Raw genomic sequence first — 22,395 nt, 5'->3', positions numbered from 1 at the left:
AATATATGTATACATTAATAGGAGAGCGAGGTCTGATCATGCAGACAGTAAATGGTGGAGATTTAGTGTAGTCAAAATATTTAAAGTAAAAAACTTCAAAATTAGAAATTAACTGTTTTATAGCATACAGCTGTAGCACTTGCACAAAAGTGAAAAAAATGGGAATTTATGTGACATGAATATGTGCACAGTTCACCGACGTAATGTAAATATTTTACGTTCTCTGTTAGCAGTTTTCTAAGCAACCGTGACCAACGTTTGTCTCAGGTGCAAACCATAATTGTGTGATTGCGTCTAGTATGAATAAGGTGTCAGGTAAACATGATTGGTGGCAACCAAAAGGGAAGAACACACTCGGATATTGAACATTACTTTGAATACAAAAGCAGATATCATTATGAATATACAAAATATATACTAGTATACATTTTTCTTCCACTTCAACTTTGTCATTGAATAGCAGCTTTCCTACAATAGCAATATGAAATTTTTTGATTGAATTGTGAATAGATTGTCCTGATCTTTATATTGGCAGCGAAAACGGATTTGATATCGGGCAAGAAAGACTTGACTCGAATTTTGGCAACTTTCGAGTCTAAACTCGAAAATGGCAAAAGTTCGAGTTTCAACTTTGTCATTGAATTGTAGCTTTCCTACAATAGCAATATGAAATTTTTTGATTGAATTGTGAATAGATTCTCCTGTTCTTTATATTCTCTGCGAAAGAGGATTTGAAATTGGTCAAGAAAGACTTGACTCGAATTTTGGCCACTTTCGAGTCTAGACTCGAAAATGGCAAAAGTTCGAGTTTCAACTTTGTCATTGAATTGCAGCTTTCCTACTATGGCAATGTAACATTTTGTGATTGAATTGTAAATAGATTGTCCTAATCTTTATATTGGCAGCGAAAGCGGATTTGATATCGGGCAAGAAAGACTTGACTCGAATTTTGGTCATTTTCGAGTCTAGACTCGAAAATGGCAAAAGTTCGAGTTTCAACTTTGTCATTGAATTGCAGCTTTCCTACTACAGCAATGTAATACATTGTGATTGAATTGTGAATAGATTGTCCTGATCTTTATATTGGCAGCGAAAACGGATTTGATATCGGGCAAGAAAGACTTGACTCGAATTTTGGCAACTTTCGAGTCTAAACTCGAAAATGGCCAAAGTTCGAGTTTCAACGTTGTCATTGAATTGCAACTTTCCTACTACAGCAATGTAACATTTTGTGATTGAATTGTGAATAGATTGTCCTGATCTTTATATTGGCAGCTAAAACGGATTTGATATCGGGCAAGAAAGACTTGACTCGAATTTTGGCAACTTTCGAGTCTAGACTCGAAAATGACCAAAGTTCGAGTTTCAACTTTGTCATTGAATTGCAGCTTTCCTACTACAGCAATGTAACATTTTGTGATTGAATTGTGAATAAATTGTCCTGAACTTTACATTGGCAGCAAAAACGGACTTGATATCAGGCAAGAAAGACTTGACTCGAATTTTGGCCATTTTCGAGTCTAGACTCGAAAATGGCAAAAGTTCGAGTTTCAACTTTGTCATTGAATTGTAGCTTTCCTACAATAGCAATATGAAATTTTTTTGATTGTATTGTGAATAGATTCTCCTGTTCTTTATATTCTCAGCGAAAAAGGATTTGAAATTGGGCAAGAAAGACTTGACTGGAATTTTGGCCACTTTCGAGTCTAGACTCGAAAATGGCAAAAGTTCGAGTTTCAACTTTGTCCCTGAATTGCAGCTTTCCTACTATAGCAATGTAACATTTTGTGATTGAATTGTGAATAGATTGTCCTTATCTTTATATTGGCAGCGAAAACGGATTTGATATCGGGCAAGAAAGACTTGACTCGAATTTTGGCCACTTTCGAGTCTAGACTCGAAAATGGCAAAAGTTCGAGTTTCAACTTTGTCATTGAATAAGCTTTCCTACAATAGCAATATGAAATTTTTTGATTGAATTGTAAATGGATTCTCCTGCTCTTTATATTGGCAGCGAAAGCGGATTTGAAATCGGGCAAGAAAGACTTGACTCGAATTTTGGTCATTTTCGAGTCTAGACTCGAAAATGGCCAAAATTCGAGTTAAGTCTTTCTTACCCGATATCAAATCCGTTCTCGCTGCCAATATAAAGATCAGGACAATCTATTTACAATTCAATCAAAAAATGTTACATTGTTATAGTAGGAAAACTGCAATTCAATGACAAATTTGAAACTCGAACTTTCGCCATTTTCGAGTCTAGACTCGAAAATGACCAAAATTCGAGTTAAGTCTTTCTTACCTGATATCAAATCCGTTTTCGCTGTCAATATAAAGATCAGGACAATCTATTCGCAATTCAATCACAAAATATTGCATTGTTACAGTAGGAAAACTGCAATTCAATGACAAAGTTGAAACTCGAACTTTTGCCATTTTCGAGTCTAGACTCGAAAGTGGCCAAAATTCGAGTCAAGTCTTTCATGCCCAATTTAAATTCTTTTTCGCTGAGAATATAAAGATTAGGAGAATCTATTCACAATTCAATCAAAAAAATTCATATTGCTATTGTAGGAAAGCTGCAATTCAATGACAAAGACAAACTTACAATACAAGACACGCATTAACTTTTACACTTCACACAATCCCAACCCTCCGGTCTACAGAGAAAATACATGCATGTAATATCAACATTCACACACACAACATGCTGACAAGGAGTGGTTAAATAACTTCCCTACCATGACTGCTGATCAAAGAATTACGTAGGCAACTGTCTTCAAAGGAAAGGAAATATAGATAGCTTTCTTTAATGGTACTAATAAAAGATATTATACATTATTTACAATATGGTTCATTTGTGCCAAAGGAATTCCTATTAAAGCCTACATTTTGTACATCTCTGCATTAGTTGAGCCATTACAAATTTTGTACATCTCAGCACTAGTTGAGCCATTACAAGAAATGAGTTTTTATTGCAGACATTTTACTCGTCGTGCCATTGTATCACGTCAATGTAGTTGGGTTGACCTGAAATACCAAAAGCTGTGAAGACTGTAAAAAGTTGGGATGCTTAACATATCCTTGCTCTTTGAAGAGCAGGAGCACAAGAAGAGAAAGTTTGGGCCAAAATGATGCAAGATGAGGTAGACGTACCATCTTGCTTTTAGTTAGATGGACGGTATGCTGCAGTTTGAGGGTTTTGTGGAGTCTTCAGTTGAAGCGTATTTGTTTTGGTTGGTTTTACCACATTGTAATAGGCACTTTCATACACATAACACACGAAACATTTTCTAAAACTAATTACTTTCAAATATCATAATGTTAATACTTGCATAACTTTGCTTCATCAGATGGAAGAGTCCATTTCGTTATAAGAAAAGACAATAGAGAGGGGTAGTGAGAGGAAGTGGTCTAGGTTAAAAGAATGAGGGGAGACAGTGACAGAGGGAGATTGGAACCAAATACGGAGTGAATAAAGCATGGGGGAGGTGAGAGAGGGAGAGAGAGAGACAGGGAGAGAGAAAGTGAGTGATGACGCAGGTTCCTACCAGAAGTTGGTATATATCATGTGCATTGCCATGGCAACCACACATTCTGGACTTCGGAACCTGTCAGAACACAGGTGTGTGTTTGGAGAAGTCCATGAATGAACAGTATAGTGACCACAGTGCTCAGGAATGTGGTCTTGTGCTCACTTTCACTTTGTTACAACATCCTGATTATCCTACACAATGTGATTATAGTTTAGACTATTAAACTATACAGCACAAAGACATAATCATCATTTCATGTTGCACCAGATAGGGCTACATACAGGTACTTATAATTCAATCACAAAATGTCACATTGCTATTTTAGGAAAGCAGCAATTCACTGACAAAGTTTAAGCTCGAATTTTTGCCATGGTTGAATCTCCTGACTCTACAATGAGAAAAAAAAAAGAACAAATGAATTACCTCTTTCTTACTCGATTGCGAATACTTCTCGCTGACAATGATAAGAGCAGGAAGAGCAAGGTGATCATCAATATAATGATAATATACTCAGAATAAATGAAGCTGTCTGACAAAGGCTGCACTCCAAAGACATAAGCAAATTGCCGAACATAAAGAGTATTCTTCCAACAGGCTTTGGGAGGGTTAGCGCGATGCAGCTCGGTTAGTTTCACCATTCTTTTTCATCTCCTTTTATCATCTTCTTTTCTTCTTTTTTTTTCTATTAAGTCGAGTGCTTTATATGCGGCGGTCAAGGTATAGCAGTAATCGTGTAACAAAAGGCAGGTCCCGTCTGCGACATCATTACGGCATCGTCAAATCTAAAACATTTGATAACAAGCCTATTATAGAAAATAACATTTTGCTTTGTTTTTCGCGAGTAAAGGCCCTACGGTCAGGACTTCCCCGTCACATGTACTTTTTTCTGTTCATCAATATTACGTCATATAATCCGACTATATACATGTAACTAATTTGCACCAGAGCATTTTGATAAGTGCACAATTATAGTTGTATTCAAAGTGTCATGTATTCAAAGTGTCAGGATATAATTGTCTCGATATAATGAAGTAAATTAGTCGGACCGATGATCTCGTTATAATGACATTCCCCTATTCTTTTTTTTTTTTTTTACTGCAAATGTTAAGGGCTGTACAGTACACTTGTTACTTAATTCAATCACAAATTTGATATGGAATTGCAGTTAAAGTGCAATGCAATAACAAAATAGCGCAAATTCCAAAGCTATTGCTGTAAAGCTTGAAGTATTCAATGACCAAGAAGGAGACACAGGCTCCCATTTATTGCGGACTTTACAATCGTATTACCAATTAACGAAAATTTGCAACTTGAAATTTGAAATTGAGACTCCTGACCTGAAACTCGATACTCGAAACTCGAAACTCGAAACTCGATACTCGATACTCGAAACTCGAAACTCGAAACTCGAAACTTGAAACTCGAAACTCGATACTCGATACTCGATACTCGAAACTCGAAACTCGATACTCGATACTCGATACTCGATACTCGAAACTCGAAACTCGATGTTTAGCAACACACACTACTACTACTACTCCTAATAGGCCTACTACTACTACCACAACTACTACTACTACTACTACTACTACTACTACTACTACTAATAATAATAATAATAATAATACGCCTACTACTACTACCACTACAACTACTACTACAAGGCCGGTGCCACTTCCGGGTTTCATCAGATAACAAGCAAATCAAGCCAATTTCGGGGTTTAAAAAAAAGTTTGTGTGTGTGTGGGGGGGGGGGGAGTGGTAAAACCCTTTGTTCTCCATGTTCTCCTATGTATGATACAAAAAAAAAAGCTCTTCTACATATAATTATAATTATAACAATTATAAAGATAATAATAAGGATGATAATAATGATAATAATAACAAGAAGAAGAACAAGAAGAACATTAAAGATGATACATTATATTTGTAACACGATTAAGTGATACTCTGGTAGACCTATTCTCTAAATGCAATATCGAATTGACAAGGGGGAGACATTTCAATAAAGTTTTTGAAATGTACTTCTATCGAAAATGTTGATGCTTCAGATACGGATGGTGAAACGTGACATAATGCCATGTATAGTGGCGCTATTGTAAATGTACAGTGTGATATATATACTTTAAAAAGTGAAACGCAGGCGTAATAAATACACACACGTATCCACATGAAAAGCGTATCGGCTGTTGCTTTGTGACGCGAACGCTGAGACGACACAACCTCCCGGGTTGGCCAGTGGAAACAGCTGGCTTGCGCATGTGCAGAACACCATTTTTTTACCTCGTCTTAGCGTTCATTACGGAATATTGACACTTTTTCTGCTTTAGGTTTATTTTTCGCCTCGTTTCCTGTTTTGCTTTGTTTTGTTTTGTTTTGTTTTGTTTTGTTTTGTTTTGTTTTGTTTTGTTTTGTTTTGTTTTGTTTCGTTTTGTTTTGTTTTGTTTTGTTTTGTTTTGTTTTGTTTTGTTTTGTTAAGCTTTGTTTTGTTAAGCTTTGTTTTGTTTGGCTTTAATGGATGAGAGTCTTGTTCAGTTGCTTTGGCTCTCATCCGGTGACCCATACACAGTATACCTCTTATAAGCCTCCATTCTTGAATTTTGTGGTCTGTATGCCGTACAATTATAGGACTATACATTGTAGATAATCATACACTAACAACTCGAAAACTGGAGTCGATCGGTTGCATTTTCATCGCCAAAATTTTATTACCATATCCTAAATCAATTTTCGATAAGCTACTAGAGAGAACTCAACCATGAGCGCTTTCGATCCCCGTCGAATATCACGACGACATATCCTTAAATCAATTTTCGATGAGCTCCAGGAGAGAGCTCAACCATGAACGCTTTCGATCCCCGTCAAATATCACGACGGCGGTTCTCATGTTCAAGTTCTCCTGATCGTGTAGATAACGCAGGCATTCATGAATTCTCGACGGTGTTGTCCCCATAGTTATGTACTGAATACAATATCGACCTACCGTGCGGCCCCTCGATCGATATAACACTTGACACTTCCCCTCCGCACAAAGCATAAAGCAAACTTACAAAACATGGACAAATATTTTAGAAGAGCGGCTTAAAACAAACAAGCAGAAAGTAACTTCATGTATTGTACCTTATATGCAATTGCTGCATTAAAAGTCTTCTGTTAATTTGGTGAAAATGAAAACACATTCATCTGTACTACCAGCACTACATTCCAATACGCAAATGTTTCAAACATGAATATTCATACTCTGTATAAACATTTGGTGGAAATTCCAATATGCACCTGTAATAGTCGTACTCTTGACATTATTTTTCATGAAGACTTTAAATCTAGGTTTTAGATATCTAAGTTATAGCCAATTTCAAGAGACAGTCTACATTATGACCTTTATCTGGACATGCTCAGATTTTACCTGTGAACTGGCTTATATTACCAAGGGTCCTCATTAATGCGATTTTCTCTCCAGGGAAATATATCATGTTTTCTCCCAGTCAATAAAACAGGTGTCAGACATCATCTATCTCGAATAGAATAACAGAAACAGACGAAATATAGTTGAGTTTCTTCAGACATTTATTGCATAGTTCTCTGAATGTAAATGATATAAACATATGTTATATATTTGCTCTCAATGCATATAATTCAAATATACATATATATAATGGAGGATAGCTTGATACGGAGTCTATAATGAACTGTGCATTCTCATTCTTGATCAACATTGTTGATTTTTTTTTTCTTTTGAGGACAAAATAGCAGCTAGAAATATACTTTTTTTCTGCATAATATCGTTTCAAAGACTTCAATAATGAAGAATGTATAATACATGTAGTGTGTCTCCATTTTAATTTATCACATTAAGCCTACATGGTATTCACAATATGTCAATCAATCAATTGCTTTGTTCACCATATCATAGCGTGTCACATATTTTACAGTTTGAAGGAATGATTTGAGTCCATCATCAGAAATTTCAGACAAGAAATATAATATGCAGATGAGTGTGTAAGATGACTACTTACATGACCACAACAGCACGTGCTCCCCGCAACAGATACATTGTTACTCATATTCTTTCTTCAGCATTCTCCAAATGGAGATATCACGTCCCTACCTTCTTAATGATATTTTTGCCCTTCAAAAATCCGTTCTTTTTTTGTGTGTGTTTACAAAGGCTACAAGATAAACTTGATTATTCCCATTTCTAAAATCAGAAAGCATTTGACCTTAAAGTCACATGACATATTAAAGATCTATTCTTACTGGAATAGCAATTTTCTGTAGCAACAGCCAATCAGGAAGCTGGATTCTCATTGTTAACATGACAATTGCCATTCCAGCAAGAGTTGCAATCTAGAATTTTTTTTTTTTTTTTTTTTTTTTTTTAAGAAGTGGGGCCCTGGAGTGTCATCAGATCTCTGATCAAGTTGGAATAAAATCATCACCATAACTGAAATCACATCACTATAACAAAAGAAATGAAACCATGATTGTTGCTTTAATGGTACTAGAAAAAAAAACAACAACAACAACAACAACAAAAAACTGTTTCTACCATAGCACTTAGTCAATCCTCCCCACCCCTTGCCCAGCTGACAGTTGATGAAATCAATGAATGAAAGGGGGTGTGACCTTTACTTTAGTTTACCCGCAAAACTTTTAAGATCCATGAGTCCATGACATGAAATCATTGCATAAAAGTCTTAACGTAAATCTCAGAATATTCAAAGCTGCCAATATGTAGCTACAGTATGTAAAAGAGGTAAAAACCATTTTTTGAAGTCTCTCCATGCGTGTGTCTTATGAGCAAAAAGTCTTTTATAAAACTAACCCCTGCATGAACTCTTCCCTACCCTCCCACTCTAAAATGATATGTTTCAAAGTGAAGTACAAAGGAGGAGTTGCACCACACGCTTAAAATGAAACAAAATTTGTGGCTTAATAAACACACTTTTAGAGTCCCCGTAACATTAATGACACATATTTTCTACTGTATACTTTCACATGCAAAAAAAGAGAGCTGAAAATTTTCGGCAAGAATTTAGCATTATTTTCTCATCAGTATTTAAAAACTTTGATTGTTAAAAGATTGTAAAAGAAGTTGACTCCATTAACGTAAAGTTCAAGTATTTGTGATTAAAGCTGCTTAAAAAAAAGAGGAAAATTCTAGGAGAATATGAGATACATGTATTTCTTATCATAACTTCAGGAATATTTCCTTGTAATGTAACAAGTAACTGGTAAAGCATCTCGAGAAAGTTTCAATTTGATCAATCAAATGATGGACATACTTCTAAAATGCTTAGAAAATGACGCTTAGCCCATTTTGCACTCAAAACTCTTAATTCGAATCACAATGCTCTCTAGGCAGCTACATACAGATATGATGCTGTTCAGACACCACTGATTTCTGGGTGTATCACTGCCTTCATATGGACACAGGAGTATTGAAAGTTCATTCAACTACAGTGCACTCCCGTTATAACGAACACGGTTGTAACAAAATTCCGGTTAAAACGAAACAAAAATTCAGGCCGTAACATTATCAGCTCTGTGTATTTTTATTGTTTATTTGTTTGGTAAAAATAAAATTTCGATATAACAAAAGAAAACCGCCAGTCCAAAGGACTTTGTTACAACGGGAGTCCGATGTATACAGGTCGAGCGTGGGTTCTTAAGTTACAATGGGCTCAACAAATTAGTGTGAATCCAAGAAGGGGATGAGCACATACAAATATACATCACTGCAGCATGATGGCGAAAGAGTGTGGCAAATTTATCACATGAGCAACATGCTCCAAAAAAAAAATAATAATAATAATCTTTTCTATGTGTTTCAAGGTCAATGTGATAAGCTGAGAAACAATGTAACATAGATCTGGTAATGCATAATTTTCATATGACCCTCGTGGCATCGGAATTGCTAGAGTAAGACAGTACACCCTTTTCCCATGCTTTCTTTTTTTTGGGGGGGGGGGAGAGGAGGGAAATGGATCAGCTACGCAAAGGCTCGGGAAAACTTGCATAGTCTTATGAAATTCAAATCCCCAGCTGCGTTTCTGTTTCGGGTTATTCCTCTTATTATTATTATCATTTATTCGGCATTTGTAAAGCCCGCCGCACACTGTACGATCCGACCGGTCGTACGACCTTAAGACCGGAAGTGTGACAACATCAGTCTTGCCAGTTTCCAGTCATACGACTGGGTCTTAGTGCCAGTCATAGAGATTTGACATGTTGAATTTCTACGACCGGTCGTAGGCTTTCAGCCAATCAAGATCCAGTGAAATGCAAGCGCACGCAATGCATTGCGTGCGCTTTAATACTCATTGGTAAAATGTACTAAAGACGTATAAAGCCTACTCTTAATGTCAGGTCGTATAGTGTGCGTTGGCAGGTCGCAAGACTGGGTCTTATGGTTTTATGGTCGTAAAGTCTTGAGTCGTATAGCGTGCAGCGGGCTTTAGACAATACAAGTGAATGATCAAACAACAGAAAAACAAACAAAACAAGTGTAATATACAAGGGTACAAGATGTCAGGTTTTCCCTGTTGAGCTTCCCTAAGTTGCCGGGTAGGAAAAAAGCAATCAAAATAACAATGGCCCTTGGGCCTCTCCAACCACGTGTCTCAGTATCAAATCAGTATCGCGACAGTTTCAATGTGTTATTGAAATCACAAAGGGCAACTGGATGGGGACCTGAAATAAAAACGCATATATCAGAACGGCACCGATATGATATCACATGTAACTGACATTGTACTAGCAGAAAAGAAACATCCACGTTTCAACGCAAATTAAGGTATACAAAAGCAACCACAACAAAATGCATTACACTGCAGATATGCACAACAAATGCATGCATACTGAAAAAAAAATAAAGATAAATAAACACTGACAATAAAGAAATTCTTTGCATAAGCACATAGGCTGCAATATATTTTTGTTCTTAAATTAAGATTAGGATCAACTTTCTTGCCAATGAGAATCGATCCGTAGCTACCAAAATACTGTCACATTCATTTAGGCAAGCCTTCTGTAATACATAGAATACCATTATAATGAGATCACTGGAACTCTGGTTTCATCTTGTTGTACAGCAAGCTTGTTATAACACATGGCATTTCAATGTATACTCCTTCTAGGAAATGCGAATTTACTGATGTTTAACTCAGAAAGCATGAGACAAGACACACAAGAATTATCCCAGTGGAATGACAGGACACTAGTTCCTGAAATTGCACACAGTCTAAATGTGTATCGTACACCAAACAACATTTTACAAACTTGCATATTGGAATTTGTCCAATATCACTGATGCATTTGCAGTTGTTTTGCTTGGGACATTGTTTGAGAGTATGGGCGGAAAAACATTTTCCTTGCATTACATTTTATTCAGTGACTACGGAATTTTGAACTTGTAATGCTGAGATGGTGACAAAAAAGAATATTATGAAACAAAATAACATCATACAATCGAGTTCAAATGGAAGCTGCTAGCCTTCTGAGTTGTTGAAAAATTGACGGGTACTTCTAATGAGGCAAGTTTAATGTAAAAAGCACAAGAGTTGAGTTCATTTTCCCAAGAACTTTTAAAGATTTAGACAAAGCAGGCAGTGCATGAGTTGATAAAAACAATAATTGTAGTTTCTGCATGTGGTCTGCGTCAGTTTGTCCTCATTTCCAATGTCCATTTAGGTTATCAAAACCAGATACAGATTTTAAGTCTACATTTGTGTCTATAGGGTGGCGATTTTTTTTCTTTTTATCATGTGTCTAAAACTGTCTACCTTGATGACAGTAAGGAAAAATTAAGATAAGGCATCAACACATTTGAATTGAACATTCTTGCTGGCATCTTGCTACGTTCACTGCAAGTGACAAATCATCCTTTTATTCAGTGTTTTAGAGTTATATCCATGATAAACCACCCGAGTATGTATTCCCAAGACATTTCTTTTTATCAGGACTATTACCCAAAATCACTGAATAATCAGAATTTATTTACATCAATGAAAGGCAGTTTATCAATCACGTGCAATGTCTGTAATAGCATTATTCTGTTTGCATACACGTATCTCGACCAGCGTTACCCTTTCTCCCAGACATTGTGATTCCCCATAGGGGTAATATTAGGTACACCTGCCCTGGGTAGAAATGGATTAAGTTGAGGTCATCACACAACAACAGTAATATCAATTCGTCTGTTGAGAATGAGAAGGGCGTTAAGTTGTTCCGAACACTATGGGTTTAGAGGCAACTTAACGCCCTTATCATTCTCAACCGACGAATTGCAGATTTACTCCACCAACAGTCAGGCTTACAAAAATAAAAATTGGAACAAGATTGCTCTCCACAAACACAACAGTGTCACATCAAATACAGCATCCCTATTTTAAATCTACCCATATTTATGAGTTAAGATAGTCGTGCCGCCGCAGTCATAACAAAAGTGATGACATATATTGAACATGATTTTGTTCATCTTGCAAAGTTTGCACAAAGAAAGGAATGTGTTGCCTGAATATATCACAAAGAGACTGAATGTTGTGGTGGCTTCTCGCCTTACAGTGGACTAACAGGAGGAATTAACTGGTTCAAAAAGCAGACTTTGGTCCGGCTCAGCACCAGCTGCATCACCATCAATGCCACAGCTGAACAAAATGAGGCTGGTCCCAGAGCATCACAGATGCTGAACTCTAGAAAGACTGCATTGTAATAGCAACATGCATTGAGTGAGCACAAAGCTATAATGCTACAAGACATCAATCATACATTTGTATAACCTTTTCTGTTATACTCTCTTTTTCTTCATAGACAGAAGACTGACCCTATCACCGCATTAATGCCTTAATGTCAAACTACTCTGATTTAACTGGCATGAAACAATTCATAACACAGAAATTTTCACATCTTGTAAGCAGCAACACTTGCAGTAACCATAGCAACACTCAAAATGCTCTCAGCTGATTGGCTGCCACCACCCTGCAAGCGTGGAAATCGCGCTTTCTGGATTTGGTCGCAAAATGTTTTCCAAGAAACATAACATAAAAATGGGTTTGTCAATATTCCTGAATGGCTGACTGGGCGCTGCTCCGACAAAGGCCCACACTAGGACGTCGTTCCTAAGGCTTCGATCGTGTCGTATTCCTCTTCGCCGTCGCTGGCCATCTGGTCTCCGTTGTGGGAGTGGCGAGGAACAAACTCCGCCCTTATCGCCTCCAGCTCGTCCAGTTGTTGCTTGAAAGGGAAACAGAAACAAGCCTCACGTGAGATGGAAACAAAATTCATGCTAAACAGAAATGGGAGTCAAGTGAAAGCGAAACAAGAGTCACATGAAACAGAATCAAGAGTCAAGTGAAACAGAAACGAGTCATGAAATGCAAATTAGAGTCAAGTGAACGAGACACAAGAGTCACATGAAACAGAATAATTAAAAGAGTCCATCAAAACTGAAACAAGAAAGGCATGAAACAGAAGTGTCAAGTTAAATTGAACTGAGAGTCAAGTGAAAGAGAAACAAGAGTCACGTGATACAGAAACGAGTCAAGTTAAAAAGAATCAAGAGTCAAGTGAAATTGTGGGCCTTTATTTTCTCCAGCTAGTCCAGTTGTTGCTTGAAAGGGAAACAGAAAAAAAAGTTGCATAAAACAGAAATGAGAGTCACGTGAAAGCCAAAAAAAAAAAATAGAGTCACATGAAACAGAAACAATAGTCAAGTGAAAGAGAAAGAACAGTCGAGTTAAAAGGAAATCAGAGTCACATGAAACAAACGAGAATCAAGTGAAATGGAAATGAGAGTCAAGTGATACACAAATGACTCAACTTTAGAAGAATTGAGAGTCACGCAAAGCAGAAACAAGTCATGTGAAACAGAAAGGAGAGTCAAGTGAATCAGAGCAAGTCCTTCGAAACAGAAATTAGTCAAGTGTCACAATAGCGAGAGTCAAGTTAATAGAAAGATAATCCAATAAACAGAAACGCGAGTCAGTCGAAAAGTAGAGGTGAGCAATAAAAAAGTCACCATAAGAGTGTGACTACTTTGATGCCAGCAAGACATTCCACTGACTACCCTGCAAAACAAAAACTGAAGCACTACTATCAGTGTTTTATAACATAGTCTTGTTAACTCTTTATGTGCCACGTTCGCACGTCGTGCCTACTTCGCATATTTCGCTCAAACGCACAAACCCGCCCAAACCGATCGATAAATAGCCAAATGCCACTGTACAATGAAAGCGTTTCACGCAATTCCGTTCCTCTTGCCTGTAGCTTGCATTTTATGTGGTGAATGACTAACAAGCAGTGTTTCATATTGGATTTTCTGTCACAGCTTTGTGTGAAAAAGTCATACATTTACAGTAATGTAGCTACTGGGCATTTGAAAGAAAAGTAATTATAGATTTGTCATAGAATTTACAACAATGCAAAGCATGGCATTTTCTCTACAACTTTGCTAACTTCGTCTACAATTTAACAAAAATAATATATTGATTTGAAAAATATATCAGTTTCTCAACGTATGACTCCGTTGGTGTCTCAGAATTATGTGGCACACGGGGGGGTTTCCACCGTGGCACATAAAGAGTTAAACTTTGAGGGTTTGCAAATTATGCCTGCACCACAAACAATTGCCCCTGAGCAACAAAGAGGCTCATGAAAAAAAAAAAAAAAGATTAGTGATAACATTAAATAGTTAAAATCATAATAAAATAGATGCAGCAAAGACTTCTGGTATGCGATTTTTTAACTCGTTTGCTCGAGACTGAGATCACATTTTCATCCTTCGGTGCATTTCACATTTCTATGAATTACAAAATCATTGCCTTTACAGATATAAGTCTTCATTCAACTAAAGAGAATAATTTTGATGTACCGGTAATCTAGTCTTTAAGCCATTAAGATATGGAATCAATGTCAAAAGAAGAGGGTATCTTTTGGAGCAAATTTTACCGTTACGGAATGCGCCTGCCAAGTTTGCGAGAGTAACAAGACAAACGCAATTAAAATTACCTTTACGTGAGCCTTGTGGATCGCTCTCTTGTTGTTGATGTGTCTCTTAGGGAATGGATTCAGCTCATCAAATGCGATCTGGTCGAAGAAGTTGAAAATACATGTAAGAGAAAACACAGTGCATTACTACATATCCTGTATATATTTCATGAGGTTTTTATTTCCGCAAATTTCATGAGTTCGATGCTACATGTACATTGTATTCGCAAAATTTATTAAACAACTTGCGAAAAAATATTCAACCTGATCTAGCTATGAATGCAACATGCCCACAAGCATGTCTTCGTTTATCACTGTAAGTTAAACACTTGTCTGACCATCTGACCATTCTGCTGTCTTTCATGGAGGCTAGAAAGACTATTAGAAAATGGGAGAAAAAGAGGAATTGGTGCACATACCTGGGAGAGACGCTGGATGTCAGTGAGCATCTCCGGCAACCGTCTCAGGAAGGCAAAGATCTTGAGGTAGTCGTTGAGTTTGAGGATCTCGTCCTCGAAGAGTTTGAAGGCGGCCAGGGAGTAGCGGAAGAGAACCTTGTTGCCTTCTGATAGGACCGTGTCCCAAATTCGCAGCATGGTCTGAAAAAAATAAATAAATATATAACAGACAATCAAATAAAAAAAAAAATAATAAACAAAAAAGAACAGCAGAAATTGCTCTGTAATATTTGAAAATAGTCGATCATAGTTGCAATAGCAATGTAACAGCTCACTCAGCTCATTCAGCAAACACAAAGCGTTATATTATGAAAACCTCAAAAATGCACAACTTGAATTCCCAAGTTCATTGACCCACCTGCCAAAATATCGAAAATTCTTCATAAAATCCATAAAAATTCCCAGATCAATACCAAAATTAAATCATCTGTTACTTGTCTTGTTCTCAAGCTTTCCTGCAAGTTTCATCGAAATCTGTTAACAACTTTTTGACTTATTTTGCACACGGACAAACGAACAAACCAATGGTAATGAAAACATAACCTCCCCCTTAGCAGAGGTACATGTAAATATCTGTACACGAATGTATCAAACAGCTTTTACAGTATTTGCCCGCTTGAAGAAACCTTCTTTTAAATACTCCTATCAACAGAATGGACTAGCTAATGACAACAGTATCCAGCCGCCGTTAATTGATTACCCTATGTCATTAGGCACGAGAATAGTTGACTTGTGTCAGGTATTCAAAATACGAGTGGAATTAAACTGTATTTCCCCTGTGGGTTCATGCTGACAGGAGAGAGGCTACGACTTTTGACCTTACCTCTGCTGGAATGTTGTCACAGAAGCAGGTCACAAACCAGTTGAAGGTCACAAGAGAGAGGTCAATCCTGAAAAAGGTCACAGTATCAGACTACTAAACATTCCATTGACATCTACAATATGTACATGCAGAATATTAACTTTAGAAAAACACACTTTTACTTCCCTGAAACAGGAAGCTAAAACGTATCTGTATTTGCTAACTGCAATAAGCAATCAAGAAACAACACCACTGTCAATCATCTAAATACAGGCCATCTTTCATTCCCCCCCCCCCCTCTCTCTCTCTCTTAAATCTACCAGTTCACACAGGCACAATTGTCTCTGCATCTTTGACAATACTTGCACCAAAGAATGACATCTCTAGACCTCAATAAAAATTATATTCATTCATATCATATCAGACAAGATCATGCTAATCTACATTGGTTTTGATATGTACGAATGTTTTCCTTAAACAGCATTGGGGAATGAGGCCTCTGAGCAGACTTTTGTTTATCTAGTTTCGCTTTAAAAACACCATATCAATGAAAAAAAAAAGTACATGTCAATGAAAAATCTATAGTATGGCTTTGATTTCTGTGAAAAGAAAACCAAGAAATAATTAATTGGCGATGCATATATCCTCAGCTGAGAACCAGAAGGGCGGTGTTGTGTTCTAAGATTTGAGCATGAATAAAAATGAAACAATCAATTTTTCATGAAACAGAAAGTTTATTTAATCAAAAGTGGGTACAAGTATTGTTCCAAATATGAGGTAAAATACCCTGCTCCTTGTCTTTTGATTTTTAACATTTTACTGAATATGAAAATAATCCATAATTGACACCATAAAGTGGAGAAACTCGAGCTCTACAACACGATACTAATAAACCCGTTGAGGACAAGTCACTCGGGAAGGTGTCTATGGGAAATGAGTGTTGTTGCAAAATCAGTACATCCTCACCGCGTTAAAGTCAATACCCCCCCCCCCCCCAAAAAAAAAAAAAAAAAAAAAAAAAAAATCGTCATAAAGCCCTTCTGGTTATCAGCTGACAATATGGAATTAAAGGTAATCATAAAACGGCACTAAAAAAAAAAAGAATGAAAGCAACCTACGAATACTCCTCAAAGTGAGTGTTGAGTCTTGGAATCTTCTCAGCCAGAAGCTCTCGGAACACTCTTTGGTCCGTCTGGGAGCCGATCAGCGTCTTGCTGTAATAGTCCACAGGCATGATGTACTCCACAATGGCTATCAGGCACCTGTCGAGGGGAAAAGTTACAATGGCTAGTAGAGGGCTTAACGGTGAACCACATATTCTTCCTTGGGTATGTACATGGCCCTGGAAATGGCTTACCCACTCTCGACGTCTTGGCAAAGCATGTTCTTGCCGTTTTCAAGACAAGTTAAAGGTAACCATAACTGTTCAAGAAAAGTTGCCTGAACTTGTCAAATTCCAGAAACGAACATTTGAAAGGTTTGATATTGCAAAACAAGTCAACTCCATTCTCATCAATTTGAGATATTTGAGGGTATACATTGTACCTGCCAAAACAAAAATGAAATAAGAAAATATGGGATATCTTTAATAATATTAACAAACTTCAAAAATATTCCTCGATATGCAACAAGAGAGTTATCCCAGGAATTAATTTGATTTTGCTCTATCTGATGATGGACTCACTTTAAAATGTCTGAAAATGGTGCTTAACCCATCTTGCAATTAAACTCTTCATTCCTTTACTTTGATTTGAAGTTCCTTCTTGATTTTTCTAGGCATAGAATCAATGAAAGTAAAAAAAAGAAAATTGAAGATTTCATGTACTACATGTAGGTTTCTGTACTGATTCAATAAATTAAACAGTTCCACCTCATCTTTCTCAAATATAAGATATGTAGTAGAATTTAGAGAGTCTACTTCAGTGAAGACGAAAATGACATTAACATTCTGCAGCAAAATTTCCCCTAACACTGGATGGATTAATTGATCAGTCAGATTTACTGATATTTACCAAAATGCATCTTCTTCTTCCAGGTACAAGAGGGCAATGGCAGCTACACGATTCAGACCCTGAAATAGAAGAAGGAAAAATAATGCAGTGAGAGATCACCGTACTGTATAGCAAGATATTTTTGTGGCATGAAATTCTCACAAATTAGAGCCGACGGCCTTTTTTAGGGGCATGAGATTTCTGTGAATTACCACTGCTATTCAATGCATATACGTAAAAACGCGAGTAGACAAAAACTTTCACAAAGCATTTTCATTTTGCAAATCTTGGCTCTCGTGGAATTCACGAAATTAAAATGCACATGAACATTTCTGGTTTTACAGTACATCAAACTTTGAATTTAAAGGGTGTGTACAGTTCTGGTCGAGGTGAGGATTTAGCTTTTAACGTTTTGCGAGATATTCAGAAACCACTCTATGAGATGTCAAAGAGCATGCAGTTCTAAGGGGTATCAAAGGTTTATTCGATGAAAATCAATTTTGAAATGGCTGAGATATCCAAAAACAAGGTGAAACAAAGAGATCCTAATAAAGTTGTGGCATGTTGCCTTTCATTATTAGCACTTTTTTTGATATCTCAGCCATTTGAAAACCAATTTTCATCAAATAAATGTTGAATCCTTCTTGAAATTACATGCCCTTTCATATTTTATAAGAGGCTTTTCATTATCTCACTTAGGAATGTTCAAAACATGAATCCCCACCTCAACCAGTACTGTACAGTCCCTTTAAACAAAAAATATTACAAGCACTGTGGCAAACAGTTTCAACCAAAAACTTAAAATAAGGTAGAATAATGTTTGTTTCTCATTATGGATTACACGTTTTAAAAACAAAACAAAAAAAAAACAAAACAAAAAAAAACAGGCAAGAAGTCAGGTGGTAGCTGTTATGCTGCGGAGAGATGCGTGATGATGTCACAATTGCTTTGTGACATCATTTCACAAATAGTGAACTATTTGAAAAATGTCATAAAGTGTAACATCATTTCGGAAATAGGAATGTCAAGCATGCCATCATTCTAAAAACCTATAATCACATAAAACTCACAATCACCAGAGTATTGATTCAAAATATAGATGAACATATTTCCAAAATCTCAGAGACGTTTATATTCCTTGATCAAAATGTGAGGAGATGGCTTATATTTCAGGGAGCCTTTGCTCTGTGTAATAATAGAGGATTACTAGACAGTCAAACTGAGGTGAAAAAGAATCATGAAAGACTCACGACTTACCTGACAGTAACCAATAGCCGGGTTGTGTACACTGTAAGCCAGAAGAACTCGCCTAAGCTTGGGAATCTAGGAGACAAATTAAAAGCAGCCAAACAAATCAATCAATTATTCTGTCAAACAGTTACCAAACACAACTTGATCAGTTAGGTCATGGGCGCCGTTTCACTTGCTATTAAAAACAAGTTACGGCAGTTGTATGCTACTGAAATCCTTGCACCTGATTGGCTGAGAGCAAATTTGTCAAAGAAATGTGGCAGCTGTTACTGATAACAGGATTTTTGAAACAGGAGCAAGGAAGACAAGACACTTACATTGTACTTCCATCCATTCACTCGCTCAACCAACTTTATAATCAATACACGGGACTGTTATGAATTCTAGCCTTGTTACGTAATATTGGGTATTTGATGAAGTCCTGTAAAGTTTCACAAATATTTGAAAGACGCTCTGATGAGTACTGTATACTCCATATATTTAGCGCATCCCATATTCCAACCAATCAGGACTTCATGGCAATTTTGTGAGAGGTAAAATTTGCGATTCAGGATCGTAGAGGAGAGTAATTAACAGAGAGATACAAGCATGTGACATTCAAGTTGAGATAAGAGTCAATATTTTTGTGTTTTTTTAAATTTCCGAATAGAACATGACATAGTGGGTGTATACAGTATGCCACACAAAAATTGTCGTTACACAAAATTCACTGTCAATGTATCTGTCAGTTAAAGGTAACAGGTAGTCTTAATTCAGCCTAAAAGAGGTTTTAAAAGCCAGCACAAGATGAGGTAGAGGAAAGGTGGTATTTAAGAGAGGATGAACTCACGCCTTGGGACTCCAGGTTGTCATAGTGACGGTTGGTAGGCAACGTCCGCAGAAGGTCCAGCTCAATCTGCTTGGTGGCCGGACTGGACCTGAAACTCTGACGTGGATGAGTAAAGAAATGGTATTAATGACAAAGATAAGACCACAGTTGCATCATGTATCGTACAATGTAAGTTTTATTGTTCCCCCCCCCCCCAACCAATAAACTCACAATTCATGTCACATAATTCACAAATATAGCATTTGATGGGGTCAGTAAAACATAATGTTGTGGGTGGTAAGGTACAAGTAGGAACCTTGACGTATAGGTGTTGAGCAGCTTTTCATATGTTTTGTACACAAAATGTCACCATTTTTCATTTTTTGTTACAAATATGGGCACTAACAGTTTGAGAATTTTGCAACTGAGGGAGACAAACAAACAAACAAACAAATAAGAAATATATTCCTCCTGTTGTATACCAAGAGCACATCCGAGGTCAACTTTTCTCGAGAGAAAAATAAAAATTGGTGATTGATGGATTGTTACCTTGCTGTCTAGTAACTTCTGATAGTATCCCGTTCCAGTCGTTTCCTTGTCCTTTCGTACTCGCATATCAACACACCTGGGGGAAGATATAATCGTACAAAACAAGGAGATTGGTGTGATGTGAAGATAATACAAGACTTGGGATCGCCAGATGGTAGCATTGGGAATCTGCTCCAAAAGAAATTTATTTACTTGGCACTGTTCGCAATCTCCTAGGCATATTTCAAACCACTGCCACACAAACTATCTTTCGTGTTGAACTTTTTTTTTCCACAGAAGCCTACAGGATACCATTCAGAATATTACTCATAAGCCATTACTACTAATTTTGGTTCAACGTGCAAAATGAATCGCCGTGCATGATGAAAACAGCCATCTCACACCATATTCCTGTTGACTTTTCTGGTAACTCAAGCAAATTCAGTCACACAGAATGGTTGCAGTTTTATCACAGTACAAATAAAATGACGAAGAAATCAGAAGGAAATCATAAATTAAAAACAGAGAATTATTAAATCAATTTAGCCTCTACAACATAATGCTCAAACCTTCTGTAGTCTTCTGTATCTTTTACCTATAAACACAAATTCAAAAGTATAAGAGCTGATGTAATAACATATAGAGTGTGTGGCAAGAATGTATATAGAAATGTTTGCAAGTTTCGATGAACTTTCTTCACAAAATATACATGATGGACACACATGCAGTGCATGGGTCTGCAAAGGTAGCCTAGTAATGTACTGGAATTTATGGTGAGCCCCGAAAAAAATTCAATTCAAAATCTAACGGTCAATAAAAATGTACTAAATGCTACCTTCCACTTTCAATACTTTATGGGAGTTTCTAAAATGATACTCTCTTCAACATACCACTGTATTTATACAACTCTTCATATAAGGCATGCAAATGGGATTCCCTACCTTTAAAGGTATTAGCCCACATTTGTAAACCTGCAGCAATTGGTCTCATAGTTAGCATGGAGTTTGGGTATGATTGCAGTAACACCTGTGCAAAATTTCGTTCCAATTAGTCCATTACTTTCATAAAAATAAATGAAAATGCACCGTAATCCGTATGCATGCGTATAACGCTCGCTAGCTCCGGTCCACGTACGTGTTACATGTACAATGTATGTAGCTATAGCCCGCGCTCGTAATTCGATTTTGGGTCGGGTTGACCCGGTTTGAAAATTGATTTTAAAACGATGATTTTCTCTCTTTTATCGAATGGTATAGACAAAGAGCAACAGGTGAGGTATGTTACTGTTATAACTTGTACTTGAAGTCATATTGGACCTGTTTTATGCAGTTTTGATTTTCGTGGGTTTGCAAATGTGGGCTAGTACCTTTAAGGGGATGGTATAGTATTGATGGACATGATTGGGCTTTTAACTTGTTACCAGATACCAAGAAACCACTTATGAAATAGTATTGAGCATACCATTCTAGCAGGAATTTAAAGTTTACTTTATGAAAATCAGTTTTGAAATGGCTGAGACATCCAAAAACAAAGTAACACAAAGTAAAACAAAGTAATCGTAATATGTGCTTGTTATTATGACATCACAAAAGAAGTTTGCTAAAGTTGTCATCCCCCTCAGCCGAATCATGAGCCGAACTGTGATCGGACCACTGACTACAGTGAATCGGACTTCTTCGGACACGAGGAAGTGGACCACAGCGTAAGCGCTATTCAAAAGAGGAGTCAATAGCATAGGTCTCTATAGGAAACTTGCGCCATGCGCCTGCGTACGCATTTGACTAAACCACCGGGACCATGTGCCTTTAACGGGTTCCAGTCGACCAATGGAATGGCGCGCTCCCCGCATCCTTCATCATGGCATTGTTCGGGCAGACAGACACGCACATTGGTCAAAGTTAAAGGCACCTGGTCCCGGTGGTTCAGTCAAATGCGTACGCGGGCGCATGGCGCAAGTTTCCTATAGAGACCTAATATGCTATTGACTCCTCTTTTGAATAGCACTTACGCTGTGGCCCACTTCCCCGTGTCCGAA

General features: G+C 37.1%; 1 protein-coding gene across 1 annotated transcript in view; it reads right to left on the bottom strand.

Moving 5' to 3' along the window:
* Positions 1 to 12,621: 12,621 nt before the first annotated feature.
* Positions 12,622 to 22,395, bottom strand: part of LOC140246538 (TBC1 domain family member 2B-like) — a 58,516-nt gene continuing 48,742 nt past the window's right edge. Inside the window, exons 24-32 of the mRNA XM_072325881.1 lie at positions 20,382 to 20,457; positions 19,854 to 19,949; positions 19,031 to 19,096; positions 17,795 to 17,853; positions 16,901 to 17,044; positions 15,804 to 15,870; positions 14,942 to 15,121; positions 14,544 to 14,621; positions 12,622 to 12,770 (exon numbers count right to left, since the gene is read on the bottom strand). Coding sequence (XP_072181982.1) covers positions 12,642 to 12,770; positions 14,544 to 14,621; positions 14,942 to 15,121; positions 15,804 to 15,870; positions 16,901 to 17,044; positions 17,795 to 17,853; positions 19,031 to 19,096; positions 19,854 to 19,949; positions 20,382 to 20,457 — 895 coding nt within the window. The 3' untranslated portion in view covers positions 12,622 to 12,641. The remainder of the gene's footprint in view (positions 12,771 to 14,543; positions 14,622 to 14,941; positions 15,122 to 15,803; positions 15,871 to 16,900; positions 17,045 to 17,794; positions 17,854 to 19,030; positions 19,097 to 19,853; positions 19,950 to 20,381; positions 20,458 to 22,395) is intronic.

The sequence above is a fragment of the Diadema setosum genome, chromosome 3, assembly GCF_964275005.1.
Source record: "Diadema setosum chromosome 3, eeDiaSeto1, whole genome shotgun sequence".
Taxonomy (NCBI): Eukaryota; Metazoa; Echinodermata; class Echinoidea; order Diadematoida; family Diadematidae; genus Diadema; species Diadema setosum.
Note: the sequence above shows the minus strand (reverse complement) of the source record. Positions and strands in the feature narration are given on the sequence as shown.